Below are 21,737 nucleotides of genomic sequence, written 5' to 3' on the forward strand. Positions count from 1 at the left end.
TGCACCCAATGACACCTTACATCTCCTCCTTCTTAACACTGACTTGCTGCAGATTATCTATGTTCCCCTCCTTGAACTCACTATCTTCCATGTCCATCTCCTTGGTGAATACAAATGAGAAGTATTTATTTAGGACCTTGCCATATCACCTGTTCTACACATAGATCAGCCCTTTGGTTCTTACGGGGACCCACTCTTTCCCTGGCTACCCTCTTGCTCCTGATATATGTATAGAATTTGGGATTCTCTACTAAGGGAATTGGTGACATGATGGTCAGTTCTTTAAAAAACAATTAAATGTATTTCCATGCTACAGCCTCACTGAAATCAAAAAGAAAATTCTTCAGGATATATTCCCAGCATATTTATCTGCAAACTAAGTTAAGTAAACACTCAAAATGACATAAGGAATTCCTAATTTCACGTGTTTTATTATGTTTGAAGAGCATTTACAATTCTTAAAGTCAATGAACCTAAAAACATAAAAATAGAATTTCTTCCAGCTTACAAAAGAAATATATTAGGCAACTTCTGATGTGCGCATTAAAGCCTGAAAATATGTACAAATATGAATACGGCAATAATATAAGTACCATTGGACATATTGGTAGTAGAATGATTCTCTATAGTAGTTTGTAAAAGTTATTTATTCAAGGCTTGCTGCTGTTCTTTTGTTCATATAAACAGCTGATTTACACCACTGTAGTAGTTGCACGGTTACTGTTCTGTAACCATTTTTTGCTGTATTCTGCACAGATAATATTTCCCAAATGGTTATAGATGAAATCCACAGTCTTCTGTAAAAGGTACAAAGTAACTTTGTAACAGATATAATAGCTTTGTTGAGTGAATCACCCACATAATAAACTAAAAATGAAATTATATTTTTACACCGCCACAATAATAAATATCATACGTTAAAGCCCTTGGACAGTAAATTGTAGGAGTGTAGAAAGAAGCCATAAAATTGTTTATCCTTTTGTCTGTTCAATCATATCAATTCTTAATTGAAGCTAATGGAAGTACGGCTTCTGAGTTATTCCAACTACCTCCATGTGTATATCCGTAGAATTCAGTGGAATCATCCGCGTAGTAATAACACGTCACAAATAATCAGCACTAAATGTGCCTGATGGTCACACCTGAAGAAACATATCTGTATCTTAGTTTTCATCATTTTCTTTGTTAATTGAAATGAAGTCTTCGCGTTTTACCCAGATTATTTCTGCAGCACTATTTTCCACTATACCGTTAGCTCCAGCTGCAGGTTTTTGCTTCATGGCAAATCCCATTTTTGATGGCGAGTTTTCTGGTGTTTTATGCATGGATAGTTTGCCATTCTCATTAAGTCCATCTTTTGTGAAGTTGATTGCTTTTAGCTGCTCTTGTAAATCTTTTGACAATGACGAACTTTTCACTGACTGGCAATACTCATCATCATCACTCAGAATATCAGTCTCTTTGACATCTTCCTGTTCCTCATACTTAGCAAGATCAAACTGCTCCTCTACCCAACGATCAGTGTCACTGCAGGTCACTGATGACTGCAAAGTCGCATTATTTTGACTGCGTCCAAACAGATCATCTGCATCAATTGTGAATCTGTTCCTGGATAGCCTTTTTTTACCGAGGCTTCTGCAGGGTACTGAAACTTAGAAAGGGACATGAATACTTAGAATTAGATGCTGTAAAATATTATCAGAAGCAGAACTGAAAATGTGCTATTTGTCCAAACTGATAGTTATCCTTAGGACTGCACAAAGCAAGGGTTTACTCTTGACCATATTACTACTGATCTCTTAGTGCAATCACACTTTATTATGATTCTAGGACAATGTTAGCTCATGTAAAATATATGAATTAGTGGTGTCAATAAATAGGAACCAGAGATAATCACTAGGTGCTCATCCACTCACATCTCCAAATATCATAGTTTTTACAAGGATCAGATATTGGTCTGAATTATGCAGACAGGGAAATGGCAGTTCTGAAGGGAGCCACCAGCTGTCAACTGTTTGAGCCTCAGTGCTTTTCAGTCTCTTTGTGTATGTAGTGAAAGGCAGGAGTTCAAGATGAGCACACTCGAGTCCTGCCCTTCCACTGGACTCATCATTGAGCCCAGTGGCAGAGTGAGGATGTGCTTAAGAGTCAGGATGCATTTCCCATCTGGCCCTCAGCTTTATGGCAGGGAGAGGTGCTATAGCAATGGTGGCCTGTTTGGTTGAATGGGGTCACCAACCTATGGAAAAAGATAAGTGTTTGAATTACTTTATGTTAGCTCATTTTAACATTTTAATTATGTTAATATTTTAATATATTTTATTAATTATTTCATCTTTTAAGAAAAAAAGTAGTTTAAAAAAATCAGGTGTGAAGGGAAAGCTTGTCTGGCTTTCTACATCTGGAAAAAGTGTGGGCACAGATGCTGTCTGACCTGTGGACTACCTCCAGCATTTTATTTCAGATTTCCACCATTTGTGATATTTTGATTTTGGATTTTGTTTCACCACCCATGTTTAAATCTTGTTCTTTTGCTGTGTCGTTGAACTATTTCACAATCACCATTGAGTTTAGGCATTTGCTCCAGCTTTTTTAAACGTATATTTCACAATATGAAATTTCTGAGGAACACAAACTGCGAGGAAAGTATCTTAATTTTTGTGACAGGAGGTACATAATTAAAGAATGAAGATGCATTGGAAAGTAATTTCATAAGAATAAAATTATACACCAACACACAGAAAGAACACCTGTACCATGTTGTGACATTAATTATTTGTTTTACATAGCTGGATACCCTAAAATTCTTACCAGCTCGGTTCACAACTGGTCTTGCCCCCTTCAGTGCACACAGTCGCTTTCCACCAAAAGGCATGTATTGCTGGGACTGAGGCAAACTCTCAGTTTTAAGAAGCTGCCTTCGCTGTTTATCACGTAGTATAGACTGAACTGCCTTGATAAAATCCCGTTTGTTCTCAGGAGTACTGAAAATGTCCAGAACAGTGTAAATTTTTGGAAGGCAATTAATAATAAAATCTATACACTTGGCACATAAATTGGCTGTTATGTAAAAAGAGCTACCTGCTGCAAAAGTGAAAGGTTGTCTCTGGTCTTCCTTCTGACTCAGATTTAGTGTGAACAACTTCAAAGACACAGTCAGTCTCTGCATCTACAAACAAAAGCACATTAAGGCACTGGATTATGCATTATGACAAATGAAGTAAGTACTCGGCTTCATACAATTTCAGGGAGATATAATAGGAAGGAATATCAAAGAAATTTTAAACTACACTGACAATGGGATTCAATCATTTTAAATCTTGTTCACATAATTACACACATTGGCAAAAATCCCTCAGCTTACTGCTGTGCCTGTGCAATTTCAGCATCTAGCAACCTTCTGAATTTCTAAACTATTTTGTTCATGTGGTTCTAAACATGGCAAATTAGTTGTTCACAAAAATCAATCATTTGCTATCAACTTATTCAAATATGATCTTTCTAAGTTCAACATCCTCATTCAGTAGTGTATTACTCATTGTCCTACTGTATGAGGTACAGCAAGTTGGAAAAGTAATTCCAGGTAGAGTTAACCTTTCCCCACCAATTTTATGAATACAGCCTTACTCAACGGCTTGTCTTCAGTTCTTTTCATGTGGAATATTGGATGACAAAGACAGCAATTTGCATCTGCAGAACTTTCAATGCAGTATTCCACCAAGGATATTTCACAGAGAAGTAATGCTGAAAAGTGAAGCTACAGTGCTAGGAGAGACGGCTGAGAGTTTGGGTCACAGAAATGAGTTTTAAGGAGACCTTTCACGAGGGAGTCAACTGTTAAGGAGCTCCTGATGGTAAATCAAAAACATTTGAAAGAATCTGCCATGGGTGATAAAGCAGCAGGAGGCAGCAAGCATCAGAGGCTTAGCTGGGAGACAAGCCTAGAGGAGTCTCCAATACTAGCAGATCTTGAGGGGTTTGAATATAAAGACAGAGTTGACTCAATGAGTTGCTAGACAATAAGCTAATCACAAAAAAAAAGATCAAATTTCCACCCTGCTTCCACCACACCTATTCTCAACCTCATCAATTGCCACATGATGACAGTGAATTGAAATGCATTTATCAGAATCAGAATTATTATCACTGACATATGTCATGAAATTTGTTGTTTTGCTGCAGCAGTACAGTGCAAGACATAAAATTACTATAAGTTACCAAAAAATAAATAAAAGTGCATAAGAGGAATAATGAGGTAGAGTTTATGGACCATTCAGAAATCTGATGGTGGAGGGGAAGAAGCTGTTCCTGAAACATTGAGTGTGGGTCTTCAGGCTCCTGTACCTCCTCCCTGGTGGTAGTAATGACAAGAAGGCATGTCCCGGATGGTGAGGGTCCTTAATGGTGGATGCTGTCTTCTTGTCATGTTGGCTGTGGATTTGTTTAATGTTTATGAAATTAAATGTTATATCTATGACTGAGCTTTCTTACTTGCATCCTTCATCCATTAGCTTTAACATCTGGATGAGATGCAGACAACAACACAAATTATATTTTTAAGTGATTTTTTAGTATGAGGAAGTGGTGTCTTTCCTGGCTGGAAAGATTAGAACTTGAGGGTATAGTCTCTGTATCAGGTGTAGGCCTCTTGGGAATTCCCTATCCTTAGGATCCGTGATCGCACAATACAGTAAAATTCTGATAATCTGTAATCCAATTGTAAGGAAATCCTGACAGTTTGGCATCTGGCTCACAGGGTTTTAGTCCCACGTTCCCCTTAACAGAGTGGAGCCCCAGTTCCCACATTCTCTTTAAACTCATGGGCCCCGCTTCCATGCTCACTTTAAACTCATCAGGTTCACAGAAAAATTCATACCACCGCGTAACATCTGAAAACATGCAAATTAAGAGTTTTAGTACGTTGACACCCAATAGTCTGGAAAATTTGCCAGTCCAGCACCAGCAAAGTCCTAAGTGTGTGCTGGATTAATGCAACTTTACCGTATATTGAGCAGTACATTTGAGACTGATTTCAACAGATTTTGATCAATGGATTTTTGAATGCTAAAACAATAGATGCCTGAATATAGGGATCAAGCAAAAAAAAAGTAGACAAGCATTACACATGAGCTTATTGAATGGGAAAGCAAGCTCCAGGGATTATAGGATTTACCCCTGCCCCTGCTGCAAGAGCAGTGGAGTGCAAGTGGGTGAGGATGCATTTGGTAAGAGGTTTGTTATGGATGAGAGACAATATTAGTCCAGTTAGGATCACTTACTCCTGCCTTGAAAGAATTAAAGTTATCTACTATTATTTTGGTTAAAAGTGTAACCCTTCTGTGGTTTTTCCACCAAAATTATGAAAAAAGTAACTTTTTCATTACATTGCCACCAGAGGGTGTGCACAGAATTCTCTAAAAAGAGTAGAATTTGAAATCAGTTATCTCCATCTCATCAACCTTAGTTGATACAATTATTGCAGCACAGTTCAAAACAATCACTTCAATTCTACTCTTCTTCCTCTCCCTATAGACTATTGAATCCTGATGAAAAATTGACTTGGTGGTAGGAGCCAGAGGGTGGTGGTGGAGAGTTGTTTTTCCATATAGGAGGTCCAGTGACCTCCTGGACTAGTGGTGTGCCACAGGGATCAATGCTGGCTCCTCTGTTGTTTGTCATATAGATTAATGATTTGGATGGGAATGTAGGTGGCAACATTTTAGTAAGTTTTCAGATGACACCAAAATTGGTGGTAGAGTGGACAGTGAAGAAGATTGTCTAAGGTTACAGCAGGACAAAGATCAACTGGGAAAGTGGGCAAGGGAATGGCAGATGGAATTTAACTTGGACAGGTGCAAAGTGATGCATTTTAGGAAGTTAAACAAAGCCAGGACATAATGGTGAATGACAGGGCCCGAGGGAGTGTTGTTGAACAGACATCTACATGTAGTTGGAAGTACAACTACATAGTTCCATGAAAATTGGAACACCAGTAGACAGGGTGGTGATGAAGGCATGTGGCATGCTTGCCTTCATTGGCTGAGGCATTGAGTATAAAAGTTGGGATGTCATGTTAGAGATGTACAATATGTTGATTAGGCTGCACTTGGAGTATTGTGTGCAGTTCTGGGTGCCATACCACAGGAAGGACGTAATTAAGCTAGAGAGGATGCAGAAAAGATTCACAAGGATATTGCCTGCATTGGAGGGCTGGTGTTATCAGGAGAGATTGGATAAGCCAGGTCTTTTTTCTCTGGAGTGAAGGAAGCTGAGATGCGACAATAAAGGTATATAAAATTATGAGAGGTGTAGATAAGGTATAGCCAGTGTCTGTTTCCCATGGCAGGGATGTCTAAAATTAGAGGGCATATGAGTAAGGTGAGAAGCAAGAGGTTTAAGTGATATCTGGACTGAGCTGATGGTGAAAGTGGTGGAGGCAGGAACAGTAACAACATTTAAGAAGCATTTTGATAGCTACCTGAATGAGCCGGGCAGAGATGGAAATGGAATTAATGCAGGCAAGTAGGATTAGTATAGATAAGCATGATGGTTAGTATTGATATGATGGGCCAATGGCTATATGGAGTTTCTGCCTCTTAGAGAAGACATTGAATGTGTCTCTCAACTGGACTTAAAAAAAAATACCATAACACTATTATGAAATACAATGGGGAAGATATCCCTGGTCAATATTTATTCCTCACTCAACAGCACGAAACAGACCATCTGACCATTGTCACATTGATATTTGTAGACAGTTGCAGTATCAAAATCAGCTGCCCTGCTTCCTAGATTATAACACTGACCATGGTAGTGACGACCTTATTGGCTGCAAAGTACATTGGGATGCAACAATGTTAAGAGAGGTTGCCATAATCGTACGTGTTTTCTATTTTTCTTCCTTGGTACTTGTATGAATAACTGCATATTACAAAATTCCACCGAACCAGTTGTGTCACTGATTGATGCCTCAAACTATAAGGGTAAACCTTGCTTTTCATGGATACATATATTGTGTCAATGCCTCTTTTCCTGTTGTAGTTTGCTTTGTGCTATTTCACATGCTGAATGCAGTGAATTTCATAGTGAAACCAGCAGGTACCCAACAGCAGAGTATTTTGTTCAACTTGGTTCAAGAGCTGTCACACAACATGGCAGTTATCCAAAATAGGAACAAAGCATGCTGGAAATACTCAGGCAGTGTCTGCAGAGACAGAAATGGGATTAAGGTTTCAAGTTGATGATCTTTCATTAGAATGGTATTTATCAGCCTCCAAGAAGCCAAGAGGTTCATCTCTGAAGCACTGAGGCCAAAGCAGGTCAAGTGGCTTCCTTTGCAAGCTCAAACTGAAACTTTGAGTCCACAGGGAAGACGTAGTCCTTCAAAAAAACACAACTGGCTGACGACCAATGAAGTGCCCCCACTGACAAAGGACCTTAAAAAAATCCATGTACCCATCTGAAATTCTGCAGCCCCACACTGTATCAAAACCCAAAAGCTAATGACAGCCTCGATGGTGTATTTCTTGGCTGATCACAAACGTTACCTAGTTCAACCTAGTAACAAAACAGGTAATGAAGTTCCTGGCTTTAACATTCCAAGGAAAACCCAGGAAGTTGTGGCCACCTGCTCCATGAGTGAAACATGAAGAACAGCCCACTGGTAACTCATTGAACCCCTGCCCTGAGAGATCCACTTCAGATTCACACTGCCTCGCTTGATGGCACTGAAGTGGTAAATAAAGGTAAATAAATATTAACTGTAAAACTAAAGAAACTATAAATAATCCATCAGGTAAACATCGAACATTCTCTCCTCTGTATTTCCTCGATAACCGTCTTGTGAAACATGCAAAAAGTAGTTTGGACAGTTTCTTGATCAGGTGTAATTGATTCAAAATAACATGAAACATATATCTGACAACAACCATATTTCAGAAGGTGAGTATCTGGACACAAGTTCAGATTTTCCTATTTGTGTAATTTTAATATTAATATTTATAAACTTAAAAAAATTACAATTATTGCTAGTTTGTACCAAAACCTCGCTGTACAATAGAAATTTGCATGCTAGACATTATGCATTTCACCATAAGGATACAGAATTTATTCAAGCATGTTCACATATATGCAGCATTGCTTGTATAAACTTAAAGGCATAAATGCAGGGAGTCAGTGTTTAAAAATATTTAAAAAAAAGTCAATCCTAAAAGATAAGAATATGTGCAAGAATCCAAGACCATCTTATGTTCCCTGTCTGGGAAAGAATATACATCTTTGATTCTCAATGGACACACACTGAGAAGTGATGTTCAATGAACAGCATGTTTATGCCAATGGCATATAACATGTGTGTGACAAAATACACATGTATTTGTCTTTAGTTTTTTCATATTTGTCTCTCCAAATTTTTCATTACACATGAGAGGTTTAAAACACAGCTTCACTCACAGAAATCAAGTCTCACCTTAATCTGATAAAACATTGCAACTACTGTTCAGTTGGTCTCTGAGCAATCTGTTTGAGGGAGGAGCCAAAACATTCAATTCAAATACAAATGTGCTGAGTGATTTGTACCAACATAGTTTAATGGTCATATTTTTAAATTCCACAAACATTTGTTTAATTGCTTGGCTCAACTTGCAATTCCAAAATATTTAGTAATTTGAACGATGTTTGATTCACATTTGAAATTCAACTTTTTGAAAGAATATACTACATCAGAATACCTGAATAGAATGAGACAAATCAGAAAACTTTATAATTCGTAAGAAAAGGGGGAAAAAGGTCAGCATTTATAATTACAGAGTCATACAGCATGGAAACAGGCCCTATAGTTCACCAAGTCCAAACTGACCATCAAGCACCAAATAAAAGTAATCCTATTTTATTCCCTCACATTTCATTGACTCCTGCCAGATTCTACCATTCACCTACACAGTACGAGCAATTTACAGTGGTCAATTAACCTATAATCTGCACATTTTTGGGATGTGGGAGGCAATCGGAGCACCCAGAGGAGCTTATGCAGTCTCAGGGAGAGTGAACAAAACTCCACAGACAGGACCCGAGATCACGATTGAACCTGGAAGCTGTGAAGCAACAGTTCTACTAGCTGTGCCACCATGCTGCCCTAGTTATAGTGCAAGCTTTGAACATAACACCTGATCTTAGAAAAATAGAGGGCTATGGGTCAGCCTAGTAATTTCTAAGGTAGGGACATGTTTGGCACAGCTTTGTGGGCTGAAGGGCCTGTATTGTGCTGTAGGTTTTCTATGTTTCTATAACATTTTGATCATAATGGCTGCTGTAAAACAATGGCTATATTGTTTGCTTCCTCAGTTACTGTTTAATAAATTTAAGAATATTTAAAGTCTAAGGATGAGTTTTGTCACTTACAAAGGCAAGGAAGATAACCAAGAGCTGAAGTAATTCTCAAGAGTTCCCTGTTTATTAAAATAGGGTTTTATTTTATAACCAACCAATCAAAGCAGGTGAGACACTTGTAAGAAGATGGAGAGTGAGAATTTCAATACTGTGAAAACTATAACGAGCAAGAAGAGCCCAAAAATGTAACAAATTAATCTTAAGAAATACAGTTACAAATTGTTTCTGCTTTATCTCTGTACTGACTTTTCATGAATACATCGACATCAATGTTGAATTTATTGATGTGGGAAGATGTATCTGGGAAAAATACCCCTACAAATATGTTCTTCAATGCCAATAAAAGATAAACTATGTAGGGATGAATGAGTTTTCTTCAAAAGTTTTCCTCGTAATTAATATCATTTAGTTAAAATCTGATGAAACTAACATAACTGCTGATATAATCTAATTTGACAAGTGCAAATGACATCAACACCAATGTTTCCACAATAGTCCAGCACTCTTCCAAAAGAGATTAAAGGCTAAACTGGTATTATGTAGGCCCATTTCATTTTAGTAAATTATGTATTAAGACAAAATTAAACATTCATACCTGTAGCGGTAACTGATCGAATTTGCAAGGCTTGTGTGGGAATCATATGACGAAATCTGAAGGGATCACGGTCATCTGGGACAGACACCCTCTGGGAAATGTTTCCCTATTGTATATGGAATAGGTCACATCATTTGTGGTGACTTTACAAGAAGCAAAGGAAGATTTATACAACAGATGTTGAAGCGAAGGTAATTACCAGCTATAATTGAATAAAATTGTCTTAAAGAGAAGCAGATGTGTAGAAACATTTTTATAACTAAAGTTATAACATAGTTTTAAATATTTTTTATTAGAACGCAAGCAAGTGTGGCTGTACTGATAGTATCTTTCAATTTCCACATACAATAGTGTCAACTTTATGGCATTTTGATATCACTTTCTCTTTGGTTCACAATCAGTTACATTTTTATCATGAAATATCATTGAACTTCAACAATGCTTCAACTATATTGCATATTAAGCAATGAGTAGAATGCCATACTTTGTGCATCAATCCAGACTTTTTTTTTTAGCAATGTAATGACTGATGTGAAAATATTCTTTCCAAATTAATGATTTAATGACTCTCATCCCAACCCGTCAGTTGGCATTCAGGGGATGGGATCACTAATTGAGGGCCCATAATCAGAGGTGCAGTGTATGGGCAGGGAGGAGGAGTGGGGCAAGTTGCAAGCTGGGGGTTAATACTGGTTGCTGCCATGGTTGGGAGGGAGGCTGGGGGAAGTGGTTGGTCAGAGGGATTGCTGAGTACATTAAATTACTTAAAGGGTTCTACCAAAGTCAGATCCAAGTCCCTCTTGGGACTTGCTTATGGAGGTCGTCTTTAAGCAAAATGAAAAGCAAAATATTACAGAACCTGGAAACCCGAAATAAAAACAAAAACTGCTGGAAATACTCTGCAGTTTAGGCAGCATTTGCAGAGAGATAAACAGAGTTAATGTTTCAGGCTGACAAGAAATTTTAATGTAGTTTCTCTTTCCACTGACGCTGCGTGATCTGCAGAGTATTTCCAGCATTTTGTGTTTCGATCCCTTGTAAGTTATACTGAAAACAGCTGCACAGGCACTGTGAGTGGCCTGTGGGCTGGGTGAGCCACACAATAATAGAAGTAGTTTCCAGACATATTCTGAGTTCTCAGTGACGGTGCATGAGTCACATGGAGGATTCGGATCAAAAATCTCAAACTTTTGAACAACAGTAAATGAGTCACATGGCACCAAAATGTGGCATTAACCACGTGTCAAAACAAACAAAACCATCATTTGAGTAATGGGTCTATGTTATCCTTTAACGGTGATTTCAGAATATTGGCTTGTGACATCATCAAAAAAGATTTCAAACCCAGGTTCTAAATGAAAATGCTTCTCTTTAAATTTTAAAAAAATTATATTTATTGTTCAAACTAATGTATTTATAGTAATATGTTGAACCTCATAAAACACATACTGTTTCAGGATAGAAAACTTACCAGTTTTCTTTTCTGCTTAAAACCATCTTTATAGATAAGAACAACTGCAGCTTTGAACACTAGAAATAAAGAACATTAAATAGAACTTAAGGAAAAGATGTTGTGCTTTTAAACATCTAACTTTTTATCTGCATTCATTATCACTTCTCAAACAATGCAATGTGGCTTTGAATATACATCAATGTAAAACTAAAAATCTAACAGTAGATTGTTGAGCACATCAGACCCCTTTCAGGAGGCTGTTCCATGTTGCTATCAATTCCCCCAAAATATTGTACACAGATAGGTTACCAAATGGATATTACACTCATTTGCATTTCAAAAGCCTGAACAAAATCAAGTACAACATACCAAAAGCTGCCAATTCAGGGTCTTTTTTACACTTCCCAAAGGATGATGGAGGATTGAGCCAACTAACTGTAGAATGGAGAAGAAGATCTCCCATTGAAAGGTCCCCAACCTACAAATAACAAACACATCCTGAATAACACCCACACAAATGCACACACATATGCTCAAACTTCGTTTTACAAAGGGTGGTGATTCACCATTTGGAACATCTTTGCAACTTCATTAGTTTTGTTCAAACTTAGATTAGAAAATGCATTTAATTATACATTTGGAAAGTGGGGCAAATAAATCCTTGACTGTTGTTGAAGATACTTTAGTTTTTTTCTTCTTGACTTAACCCAGAATGAAGTGACATTAAACTTTAATTTTTCTAAATATTGTGTGCACACTCTAAAAATCTACTTTCATAACAAATATTTGTCTTTGAATGATGCATATCATTCTTAATAGGCAAATTGACCAACAACTACCAGAAAGCAAAGGATACTAGTTTGTAAATTGCCACAGCTTGTTTGCCAGTTTATTCTACTCTACTGTTAGCTTTATAGAAATTGGACGTAGCCCTTACATTCCTGGTTGTTTGCATGAAGTGGCTGCATTTGAATATTAATTGCTCAGTAACTTTGCCATGAAAAGTTAAGTTTAGTACAGTAATAAAAGCATATAGTTTATTTGAATCAAACCAGTACATGCATTTATATAGCATAACAGGAACTATAGCTTTAACCATTCACAAAGGATTAAAGTCATTGTTCGTTTATTTTTGAAGAAAAGCATTGAAAGAAAGGTTACTACGCAAACACTAGGTGTGCTTAAGGTATCATTAAAGTAGATCTTGAATTCAGGAATAGGACTGTCTTAGCTGACAATGACACAAAATGGGAGAAAACCCAAAAAAGGAGAAAGGGATGAAAACATCTTGGCCGAAGGCAAGTATTTATTAGACCGTGCAATGTCAATTGTGGAGAACTGGTTTCATCTGGCTGAGTAAAGAGAGCTAGGAAAGAAGCTTGGCTTACGTCACTTGGAGAGTTAACAATAAACAAAATTATAGACAAACTGTATATTTTTCTTCAAGTAAAAGAACATGTTCCCTTACCTCTTTCTTCTCTCCAGTTTGCTCAGCTATAAGCTGGTCAAATACAGCACCATATTCTTCATGTAATTTCTGCATTTCATTTATGTGACTTGCTACTTTGTTCATAGCTTTCATTGCCACTGAAAGTGAACAATAAAAACCTTTGGTATATTTCACAAAATGATCTATGTACATATTATTTATAAATATACTGCTCAACACAAACTGTATTTACATGAATCTTTCTGGCTGACAATTATTACCAGATGACTACTAAGGTGGTGAAGGCTCAGTGGCAGATACGTATGATATACATAATGCTATCATACATAACCAATGATGATTGCATCCATTTCATTCCTCGGCACTTACAACAATCCCACTTCTGATCACTATCAGTATCCCTGGCTTGGATGAAAATCATTTCAGTAGAAGGTAGGAACAATCTTGGTGATGATTTCCCCATGATTGAATATCTATTCATGTCAAGTCTGAACTTTCTATGCTGTACTCAGATTTTTGGACAGGACTTATTGTAACCTAGAAATGTGAGGATCCGTTACATTATATGTCTGCCCACTGTGTGCTCAATCCATTTTCTTGTTTAATTTTTGAAGGGGGTACAACTGCACACATGGAATGTGGCCATTTTGCTCATTATGTCTGTGTGTGTCCTCTGCAATGGCAATCCAGGCAGTCCCATTCCCAGCTCCTTTCCTGTAGCTCTGCAAATTTTCCTCCTTCAAGTATTTAATTCCTTTTTTGAAAGCAACAACTTAATTTGCTTCCATCATCTTTTCACACAGTGAATTCTCGTTATGGGAAAAACAACTTTCTCATGTTATTTCTTCATAAATTATCTTAAAATATGTGTTTTCTGATAATTGGCCCTTTTGTCAATGGAAACAGTTCCTCTGTCTTTACAAATCTGAACAATTCTGTCAAATTTCCTTTCAGCCTTTTCTCCTTGAGGAAAAATAAGATTCTCTGCCTATCCACAGAACTGAACCCCTTCATCCCTGGATAATTCTCTAATGATTTTTTTCTGTACTCTCTTCAGGGTCTTCTCATCCTTCTTATAATATAGTAATGAAAAGGTGAAGCAATTTGGTTTTGAGGTTCAACATTATCTGCTTGTTTTTATTTTATGTACCTTTATGTATTAAGCCCAGGATCTTTCATATTTCTTTAATAACTTCCTCATTTCACACCTCTCTGCATGAAATTTCATCTGGCACTTGTCCACCCATTCCACCAGACTGTCTCGATCCTCAAAATAAATGACTATCCTCCCGATTGCTTTGCTTAAAGTGTTAGGCCTGAAATAGGTGTATGCACTCAAATAAGAATAGTGCATACACTCATGTCCAGGCATCTGCTCTGGCACGATATTTAAACCCAATCCATACCTGACCTAGCCACATCCATTGTAAGCCTGATCTGAGCCCAAGGACATAACTTTTTTGGTGCCTGATTCAACCTGAACCCAACACGATAGCTGGATCCATCAGGCTTGGGTTTGGCAGCCAGGGCCTTCCATGAGAGGGAGGAACAAATTCCTGTATCACTTGCATTCTCCAGCTAATTTCTGTTCCAGAGTCCTGAGACTGAGTGTATTTGTTGATAAAGAGCCAGCCCTTTGAGCTCTGGTCAGGTGGCCTGGCTCTAATCCTGATCACTTCATTATGTTCAGTGATAATTTTGTCTGTATAATCATTGGCTGACCAATGCTGCAATAAAAGCAGAAGCAGATTTAGGAAGCCTAGCAGTTGGCAGAAGGCTTTAGGCAATTTTGATGAATTTATTTAATATTTTGCTGTTATATTAGTAGCATGATGTACTTTTTCTGCTTTTTGTTGCTGCTATTCATTTCCTCCTGAGGTACCACACCAGAGCATGCTGACTGAGGCACCCTCACTTTGACTGCACTGCCTGCAGATACAATGAGTTATGGTGTTTTAACAAGACCTAAACTCCAATCTTCACCAAGGGAAATGCAATCCTATATATACACAACCATCCTGATTATTTACATTACAGGGTGAGTCCAACACATTAACCAATCAACCATGCACCAACATAAAGTATGTCACAGATGCACGTTACTTTAACAGGCCACTTAGTTTTGTCTCCAGTGCCAAGCCAGGCCAGTGAAATTTCGACAGAATGACAAGATTCTCCAAGGCCCAAGGATTCAAAGACTCCACCCGCACCAACGTACAGGTAAACAAGAATGGAAGCAAATTTGTAAATAGACAACTCATTCACAACCAGTAAGATTGCATTTGCTTTCCCAGGAATGGAAAGATTTTTCCTATTAAGATAATAGAGTGCCAGGATTCTGAAAGAAATATTTCTGTGGTGATTCCTGGGAAATCACTGCTTCATTCCAAGGCCATCATGATGGTATGTGTGAAGTTTTTCCATGACTCAAATTTGGCATGTCCATAAGAAAGTCATGCCTCTAGCATCAAACTAACTATGTAGAATATTGCCTAACTACGTCCAATATACAAAAAACATGGTTATGATTATTGGAGACAAGTCGTCTTAGCCCCAGGACATCAATGTAGAAGTAAGTCAGAGAAATCATCTCGGCTCAACTACTTCCAGCTGCTTCAATGGTAATGTTAATGATTCTGCAAATGACTTCCATTCACATTTCATCTGAAGCAGCATTTGCTATTCTACAGCAGCATCTGGATAGCATCTTATGCTGGCAAGTGACCGGTAACATTAGTGCAATAAAGTGCCAAATAATCACTATTTAATTGCGATAAAGGCTGAACTTTAAAGCCTCAGACTTTAAGCAGCATTGATGTCAAATCTACATCAATAAACTTGGACGAGAGGATCAAGTGTAATATACATTGGTGATGATAAAAAGCTAGATGGCAGTGTGGGCTGTGAAAAGGATGCAGAGAGGCTTCCATGAATGGGCAAGGACACAGATGGAACAGAATGTGGAAAAATATACATTCAGCCACTTTAGTTGAAAAGGATAGAATGGCAAGTGTTTTCTAAATGGTGAGAGGTTAAAAATGTTGGTATTCAGAAGGACTAGCGTGTCCTTGTAGACAAATTATTGAAAGTTAACATGATGGTGCAGCAAGCACTTAGGAAGGCAAAGGGTAGGTTGGCCTTTTCTGCAAAAGAATTTGAGTGCAAGAGTAAAGACTTGCTGTAATAGTTTGGGGCCCTGGTGATACCACATTTAAAATGTACAAGTCTCTCTCCCCAAGGAAGGATATTTGCAATAGGAGTGCAGCAAAGTTTGCAGATTGAATCCTGGGATTGCAGGTTTGTTGTTAGAAGTAGACATGGCCTGTACCTTTTTGAGTTTAGAAGAATGAGAGGTGATCTTATTATGGGGCTTGACAGGATGGATGTAGAGTTCCCATGGTTGCGGTGTCCAGAACCAGGGGTCACCGTCTCAGTTTGAGTGGTCATCCATTCAGGATAGACACAAGAAGAAATTTCTTCACAAAGAGGTAATAGATCTTTGGAATTCAACACCAGAGGGCTGTGGAGACTTAGTCACTGAGTGCACTCAAGACAGAGATTGACAATTTTTTTAGTTATTAAAGGAACCAAAGGGCATGTGCAGGAAAGTAGGGCACTGAGGTAAGAAATCAGATGTGATTTTATTGAATAGCAGAGGAGGCACAAGGAGCTGATTGGCCTACTTCTGCTCCTCTTTCTTACTGCACTGTGCTGGTCACTATTGACAAGAAGCTGAGCTGCAGCAATCCTATCAAGACAGTGACTACAAGTGCAGGGTGGAGCTTGGGTACTATACAATTGATACATTAATTCCAAATCCCTCTGTAGTATACATGAACATGGATACCTTTCAAGAACCAAGCTGACTATGTGGCATGACACCACTATTTAAGTTGACATTGGCAATCTTCAATAAAGGATGACTGTTCGTAGCTCTGTTTCATCTGAGTGATAGCACTTGCAGCAACACCAAAGAAATCCATGGACATTACAACCTCAATATCCAGCCACCATCTTCAGTGCTCAAGGCAAGAGCATAATGGAATATGCATCAAACAAGGAGGGCACCATGACAACACTTAAAAAAGTTTGAGACGATGGGGTCAGTGCTGATCTCTTGACATGTTCCCCTGCCATTAGAATCCATATCCACTTCCTACAACACTGGAAGAAAATGACAGTAGTCGTACAGAACCTTTTTCAAAGAAGGGCCAGATTGACATGCAAAAACGTTCTGAAGGTACGAAATATATTTTAACAAAGCAGTACTTTCCCACCTCTCCTGGCTGTCATCATTATCTTCACTGCTTCCTTGCTCTTTTCTGTCTTTGGTCCTCCACTGCTATTCCCACACTCATCATTGTTTTTTGATTTCTCCATGCTCTGGCATTTGAGCCTCCCTCTGATCAGTCAGAAGAAAAACTTTGTTTTTGAATGGTCCAATGAAAAATCATAGGTGAGCACGAAGACTTTGTGCCGTATCAAGGTAGGCTGTGTGTTTTGTACCACAGTTTTACAGCATTTAAACCTCTTCATGATTAGAGCATTCAAATAAATATTTATTTTCCTAACCAATCAACAGCCAACAGATTAGCAAATTATCATGCAGTCATCAAGGAGGGCGAGATGGAAAGATCACATGGGCTGGATGTGGTCAAATGGTTGCGAGTCACTGACTGATCCAATACAGTAAAGCAACATTACTACCCCTCCCCCACCCACCTACCTTCCCCCTCTCACCTGGACTCACCTATCGCCTACCAGCCTGTGCTCCTCCCACCACCCTCCCACCTCCCCCCCACCCACCCCCACCAAAACCTTCTTATTCTGGCTTCTGCCCTCTTCCTTTCCAATCCTGATGAAGGGTCTTGACCCAAAACATCGACTATTTATTTCCCTCCCTAGATGCTGCCTGACCTGCTGAGTTCCTCCAGCATTTTGTGTGTGTTGCTCCAGATTCCAGCATCTGCAGAATCTCTTGTGTCTCCATTACTACAACTGTATCTCTTTCCTGTGACTCCTAACGCTGAGTCAACAATAGCAGCAATGTGGCATCATTGCTCAGCCAATATTCTGCAATCCCTATGCGAGCACTATCCCAACAAGTAGGAGGCCCTCTATTATGTTCCCATGTAGCCAGGAGTAGGCAGTAAATGCAGCCTTGCTGGCATCATCTGTCTCCTGGACAAAAAGTATAATTCAATACCCATTACTTGTCCTGAGAAAACCAGACTTCAGTGAGTAATCTAGATTCACTATACTAGGTTTACAGATGAAGAATGACATTTGAACAAGATTCTGGTTGCTTATTGCAGAAATATTGCATTATGCTCCATCAAGAGCCACCGTCTTTTGCAGAGAAGACTGGTTGATGGTTATTCGGTCTTCTAACATAATCAATACTTGCCTGATTACTCTAGAGTCACAAATGAAAATAAATGACAAAGTTGAGAAATTTACAGGGAAGATCTATAATTTGCCATTCTCTATTAATAAAAATTGTGGTGGAAAGTGTACATTGCAATGTGAAGTTCTTGAATGAAAATGAAATAAGCTAAACATATTTTAACAATAAAGATATACAACTGAAAATATCATCACTGCATGAAATTAGATTTTGTTACTGCTAAAATGCCACCATTTCCAAATTAAATATCCACAACTTTTTGTTATGACAGGTACTTACCTATATTTTAAATCCTAAAGACATTGTTAAATTGATTGGTAATACATGACTTTTTTTGTAATAATATGTAAAAAAATCCATAATCCAAACCTTAGTGTACAAAGAACATAGAAAAGTACAGCAAAGGAACAGACCCTTCGGCCCACCATGCCTGTACCAACCATAATGCCAAATTAAACTAATCCCATCTGTTTGCACATAGTCTGTATCCCTCTATTCCCTGCCTGTTCATGTGTCTGTCTAAATGTCTCTTAAGCACTGCTGTCGTATCTGCTTTTACCACCTCCCCGGCAGCACATTCAAGGCACTTACCACTCTCTGTGTAAAAAAATGTGCCTCGCAAATCTTTAAACTTTCCCCCTCTCACTTTAAATCTATGTCTTCTAGTATTAGACATTTCCACACTGGGAAAAAGACACTGACATTTTACCCTGTATATTCCTCTAATAATTTTGTATACTTCTATCAGGTTGCCCCTCGGCCTCTGATGTTCCAGAGAAAACAATCCAAGTTTGTCCAATCTCTCCTCATAGCTAATACAGTCCAATCCAGGCAATATCCTGGTGAACCTCTTCTGCACCCTCTCCAAAAACTCCACATCCTTCCTCTAGTGTGGCAACCAGGATGACACACAATGCTCCAAATGCAGCCTCACCAAAGTTTTATACAGCTGCAACATGACTTCTCAGCTTTTATACTCAATGCTCTGACTGATAAAGGCAATGAATGCTGAATACCTTCTTTACCACCCTAACCACTAGTGTTGTCACTTTCAGGGAGCTATGGACTTTCACCCCAAAATCCCTCTGTACATCAATGCTCCTAAGGTTCCTGCCATTTACTGTACTGTATACTTTCCACTTGCATTTGACCTCCCAAAATGCAGCAGTTCACACTTTTCCAGATTATACTCCATTTGTCATTTCTCTGCCCAAGTTTCCAGCTGAAATATATATCCTGCTGTATCCTTTGACAACCTTCTGTGTTACGCAAAACTCCAACAATTTTTGTGTCATCTCCAAATTTACCAATCAGACTGCCTACATTTTCATCCAAATCATTAATATGCAAGATACCCTTTGATGGCAAGATACCCTTTGATGACAAGATAAAAAAACTGCATCATACTTTCCTTTCAGCAGCTGGCAGTTCTTTTCATAGCATTCACTCCATAGGAGCTATGGGCTGGTTTCACAAAGCTGCTTCTGCATTAGCTTTATGCAACTGGAAGCAACACATCTATTTTGACAAAAGGCTTTCAGTTTGTAATTACTGTATAACTTATGGGATGATAAGAAACTCCCACACTCTTATTTTTGGCTTGCATTGAAAATAATGTTCCCATGACCTCGTCATATTGTTCCATAAAACTTTTAACAAATGCTTTTCAGATTTTAGATGTCATAGGAGATACTGCCTATGCTTAGCCACCAACAGTATCAGCTCCTGACCCTCTCCCAGACCCCACCAGCTGTTGGCCCAATAGTTCTTTCTCCATGTTCTCACTCTCTAATTACTCCCATTCACTCATTGACCAGATAACCTTGTTTACAGCTTATCCCCATGGTCACTTCAGTTTTAACCTATCAGAGGCCTCACCACTTCCACACTCCTCCCTGCAGCTTAACAGGCTTCTTTTGTCTCCTTCCCAGTTCTGATGAAGGGTCTTTGACCTGAAATGTTAAGTCTGTTTCTCTTCCCACAGATGCGCCTGACCTGCTGAGTATTTCCAGCAAATTCTGTTTTTGTTTTAGATTTCCAGCATCTGCTTTTTGTTTTATTTTCATTCAATTGTCAACAGTCTAAAGAGTGTTGAGCTAACTGCAGTAGATTGGGAGAACAAACATGCAGCATGTAAAATCACAGCACCGCACAGAGAGGCCATATATTTCTTACAAAGGTTGCAATTATGTTGTCACATACATTCATTTGGTGCTTTAGGCTCATTCAGAGCCCCAATTGTATGAATATCTTGCCCTAGGGAACCAATGTGACCTTTCTACTATTTGCTCATTTCAAATTAGAATGGGGAGCAATTGTAGCTGAACCTCCAGGAAGAAACCATTTAACTAAACCACCATTAAAGTAGTCTGGTGGCTCTAATAACAAAAGCAATTTTGTGTTCTTGATATATGGAAAGTGGCAATGCTTAATACACGCTGAGAGGAACCAAGGGCCTCGAAAAGGAACCTTTAAAAACAGGCTGTGAGCTGAAGGAAATGCTAAAGGAGCTGAAAAGTAATAACTTTGATTTCTTCAAGTTGGGATTCATCCCCAAAAGTCTTTGGAAATGTTGATGCTCAGTTCACTGCTGAAGTTAAATCATTCACGAGCTCTTCAAAATGTTAATAAGCCCAGAACATTCCCCATCCAGGAACTTTGTGTAATCATGGTCAAAAACAAAACAGAATGATACTTGGACTGGTTTACACATGGATAAAGCTGGTACAATCAAAATGTGGTGGTGGTTGTGAGTAGCAAAACTAGATGTGTGCAGAAAGACATGCAGAATCATCTGATGTACTTTACAACATCAGGGGTAACTTAATTGTAGATCTGTGATCTATTGAAATTGCACTCAGGCAAATTGCACTCTACAAAAGGTAGAGAAAAATAACATAAAGTTACACTCTTGCACACTCACAGGCTGGTGGTCTGGTGATCTGACAAGCTAGATTTGCAGCCTGTGAAAGAAATCATGTAAACATCACTGGGGGACAAAGGGGAAATGGGAGACAGTTGACAACAGCCAGCAGAGTTTGGTCATTGAAAGGCAGCCTCTCAGATATTGAGTCAGAAAGGAGTGCCCTGGTCATTTAACAGAAGATGTCTTGAATTGACCACTGAGACAGGCTGCATTCAGAATAGGATGACCTGGTCAGCATCAAGAAGATGTAAATTATAATCATCAGTACAATGACCACTGGCTGTGAGCACGTGTGGTTAAACATAATTTAGGGGGGGGGGGGAGAGAAAGAGAGGGGGGGAGGGAGGGAGAGAGAGATAGAGGGGGGGAGAGGGGCGAGAGGGAAAGAGAGAGGGAGGGGAGGGAGGGGAAGGGGGAAGGGGGAGAGAGGGGGAGAGAGGGGGAGAGAGAGGGAGGAGAGAGAGGGGGGAGAGAGGGAAAGCACATTTGAGTCTTGAGTATTTGAGCGATACCACCTAA

The 21,737-nt window shown here is 38.7% G+C and overlaps 1 protein-coding gene across 11 annotated transcripts in view; it reads right to left on the reverse strand.

Annotated features, from left to right (window-relative positions):
* Positions 1 to 432: 432 nt before the first annotated feature.
* Positions 433 to 21,737, reverse strand: part of LOC127569772 (rho guanine nucleotide exchange factor TIAM1-like) — a 205,774-nt gene continuing 184,469 nt past the window's right edge. For all 11 annotated transcript variants that reach the window (XM_052014647.1, XM_052014644.1, XM_052014645.1 and 8 more), the window contains 7 exons: positions 12,904 to 13,022; positions 11,805 to 11,913; positions 11,454 to 11,512; positions 9,983 to 10,088; positions 3,082 to 3,169; positions 2,812 to 2,984; positions 433 to 1,651 (listed from right to left, as the gene is read on the reverse strand). In XM_052014647.1, the coding sequence (XP_051870607.1) occupies positions 1,164 to 1,651; positions 2,812 to 2,984; positions 3,082 to 3,169; positions 9,983 to 10,088; positions 11,454 to 11,512; positions 11,805 to 11,913; positions 12,904 to 13,022 (1,142 nt within the window). In that variant the 3' untranslated portion in view covers positions 433 to 1,163. The remainder of the gene's footprint in view (positions 1,652 to 2,811; positions 2,985 to 3,081; positions 3,170 to 9,982; positions 10,089 to 11,453; positions 11,513 to 11,804; positions 11,914 to 12,903; positions 13,023 to 21,737) is intronic.

The sequence above is a fragment of the Pristis pectinata genome, chromosome 4 (assembly GCF_009764475.1).
Source record: "Pristis pectinata isolate sPriPec2 chromosome 4, sPriPec2.1.pri, whole genome shotgun sequence".
Lineage (NCBI taxonomy): Eukaryota > Metazoa > Chordata > Chondrichthyes > Rhinopristiformes > Pristidae > Pristis > Pristis pectinata.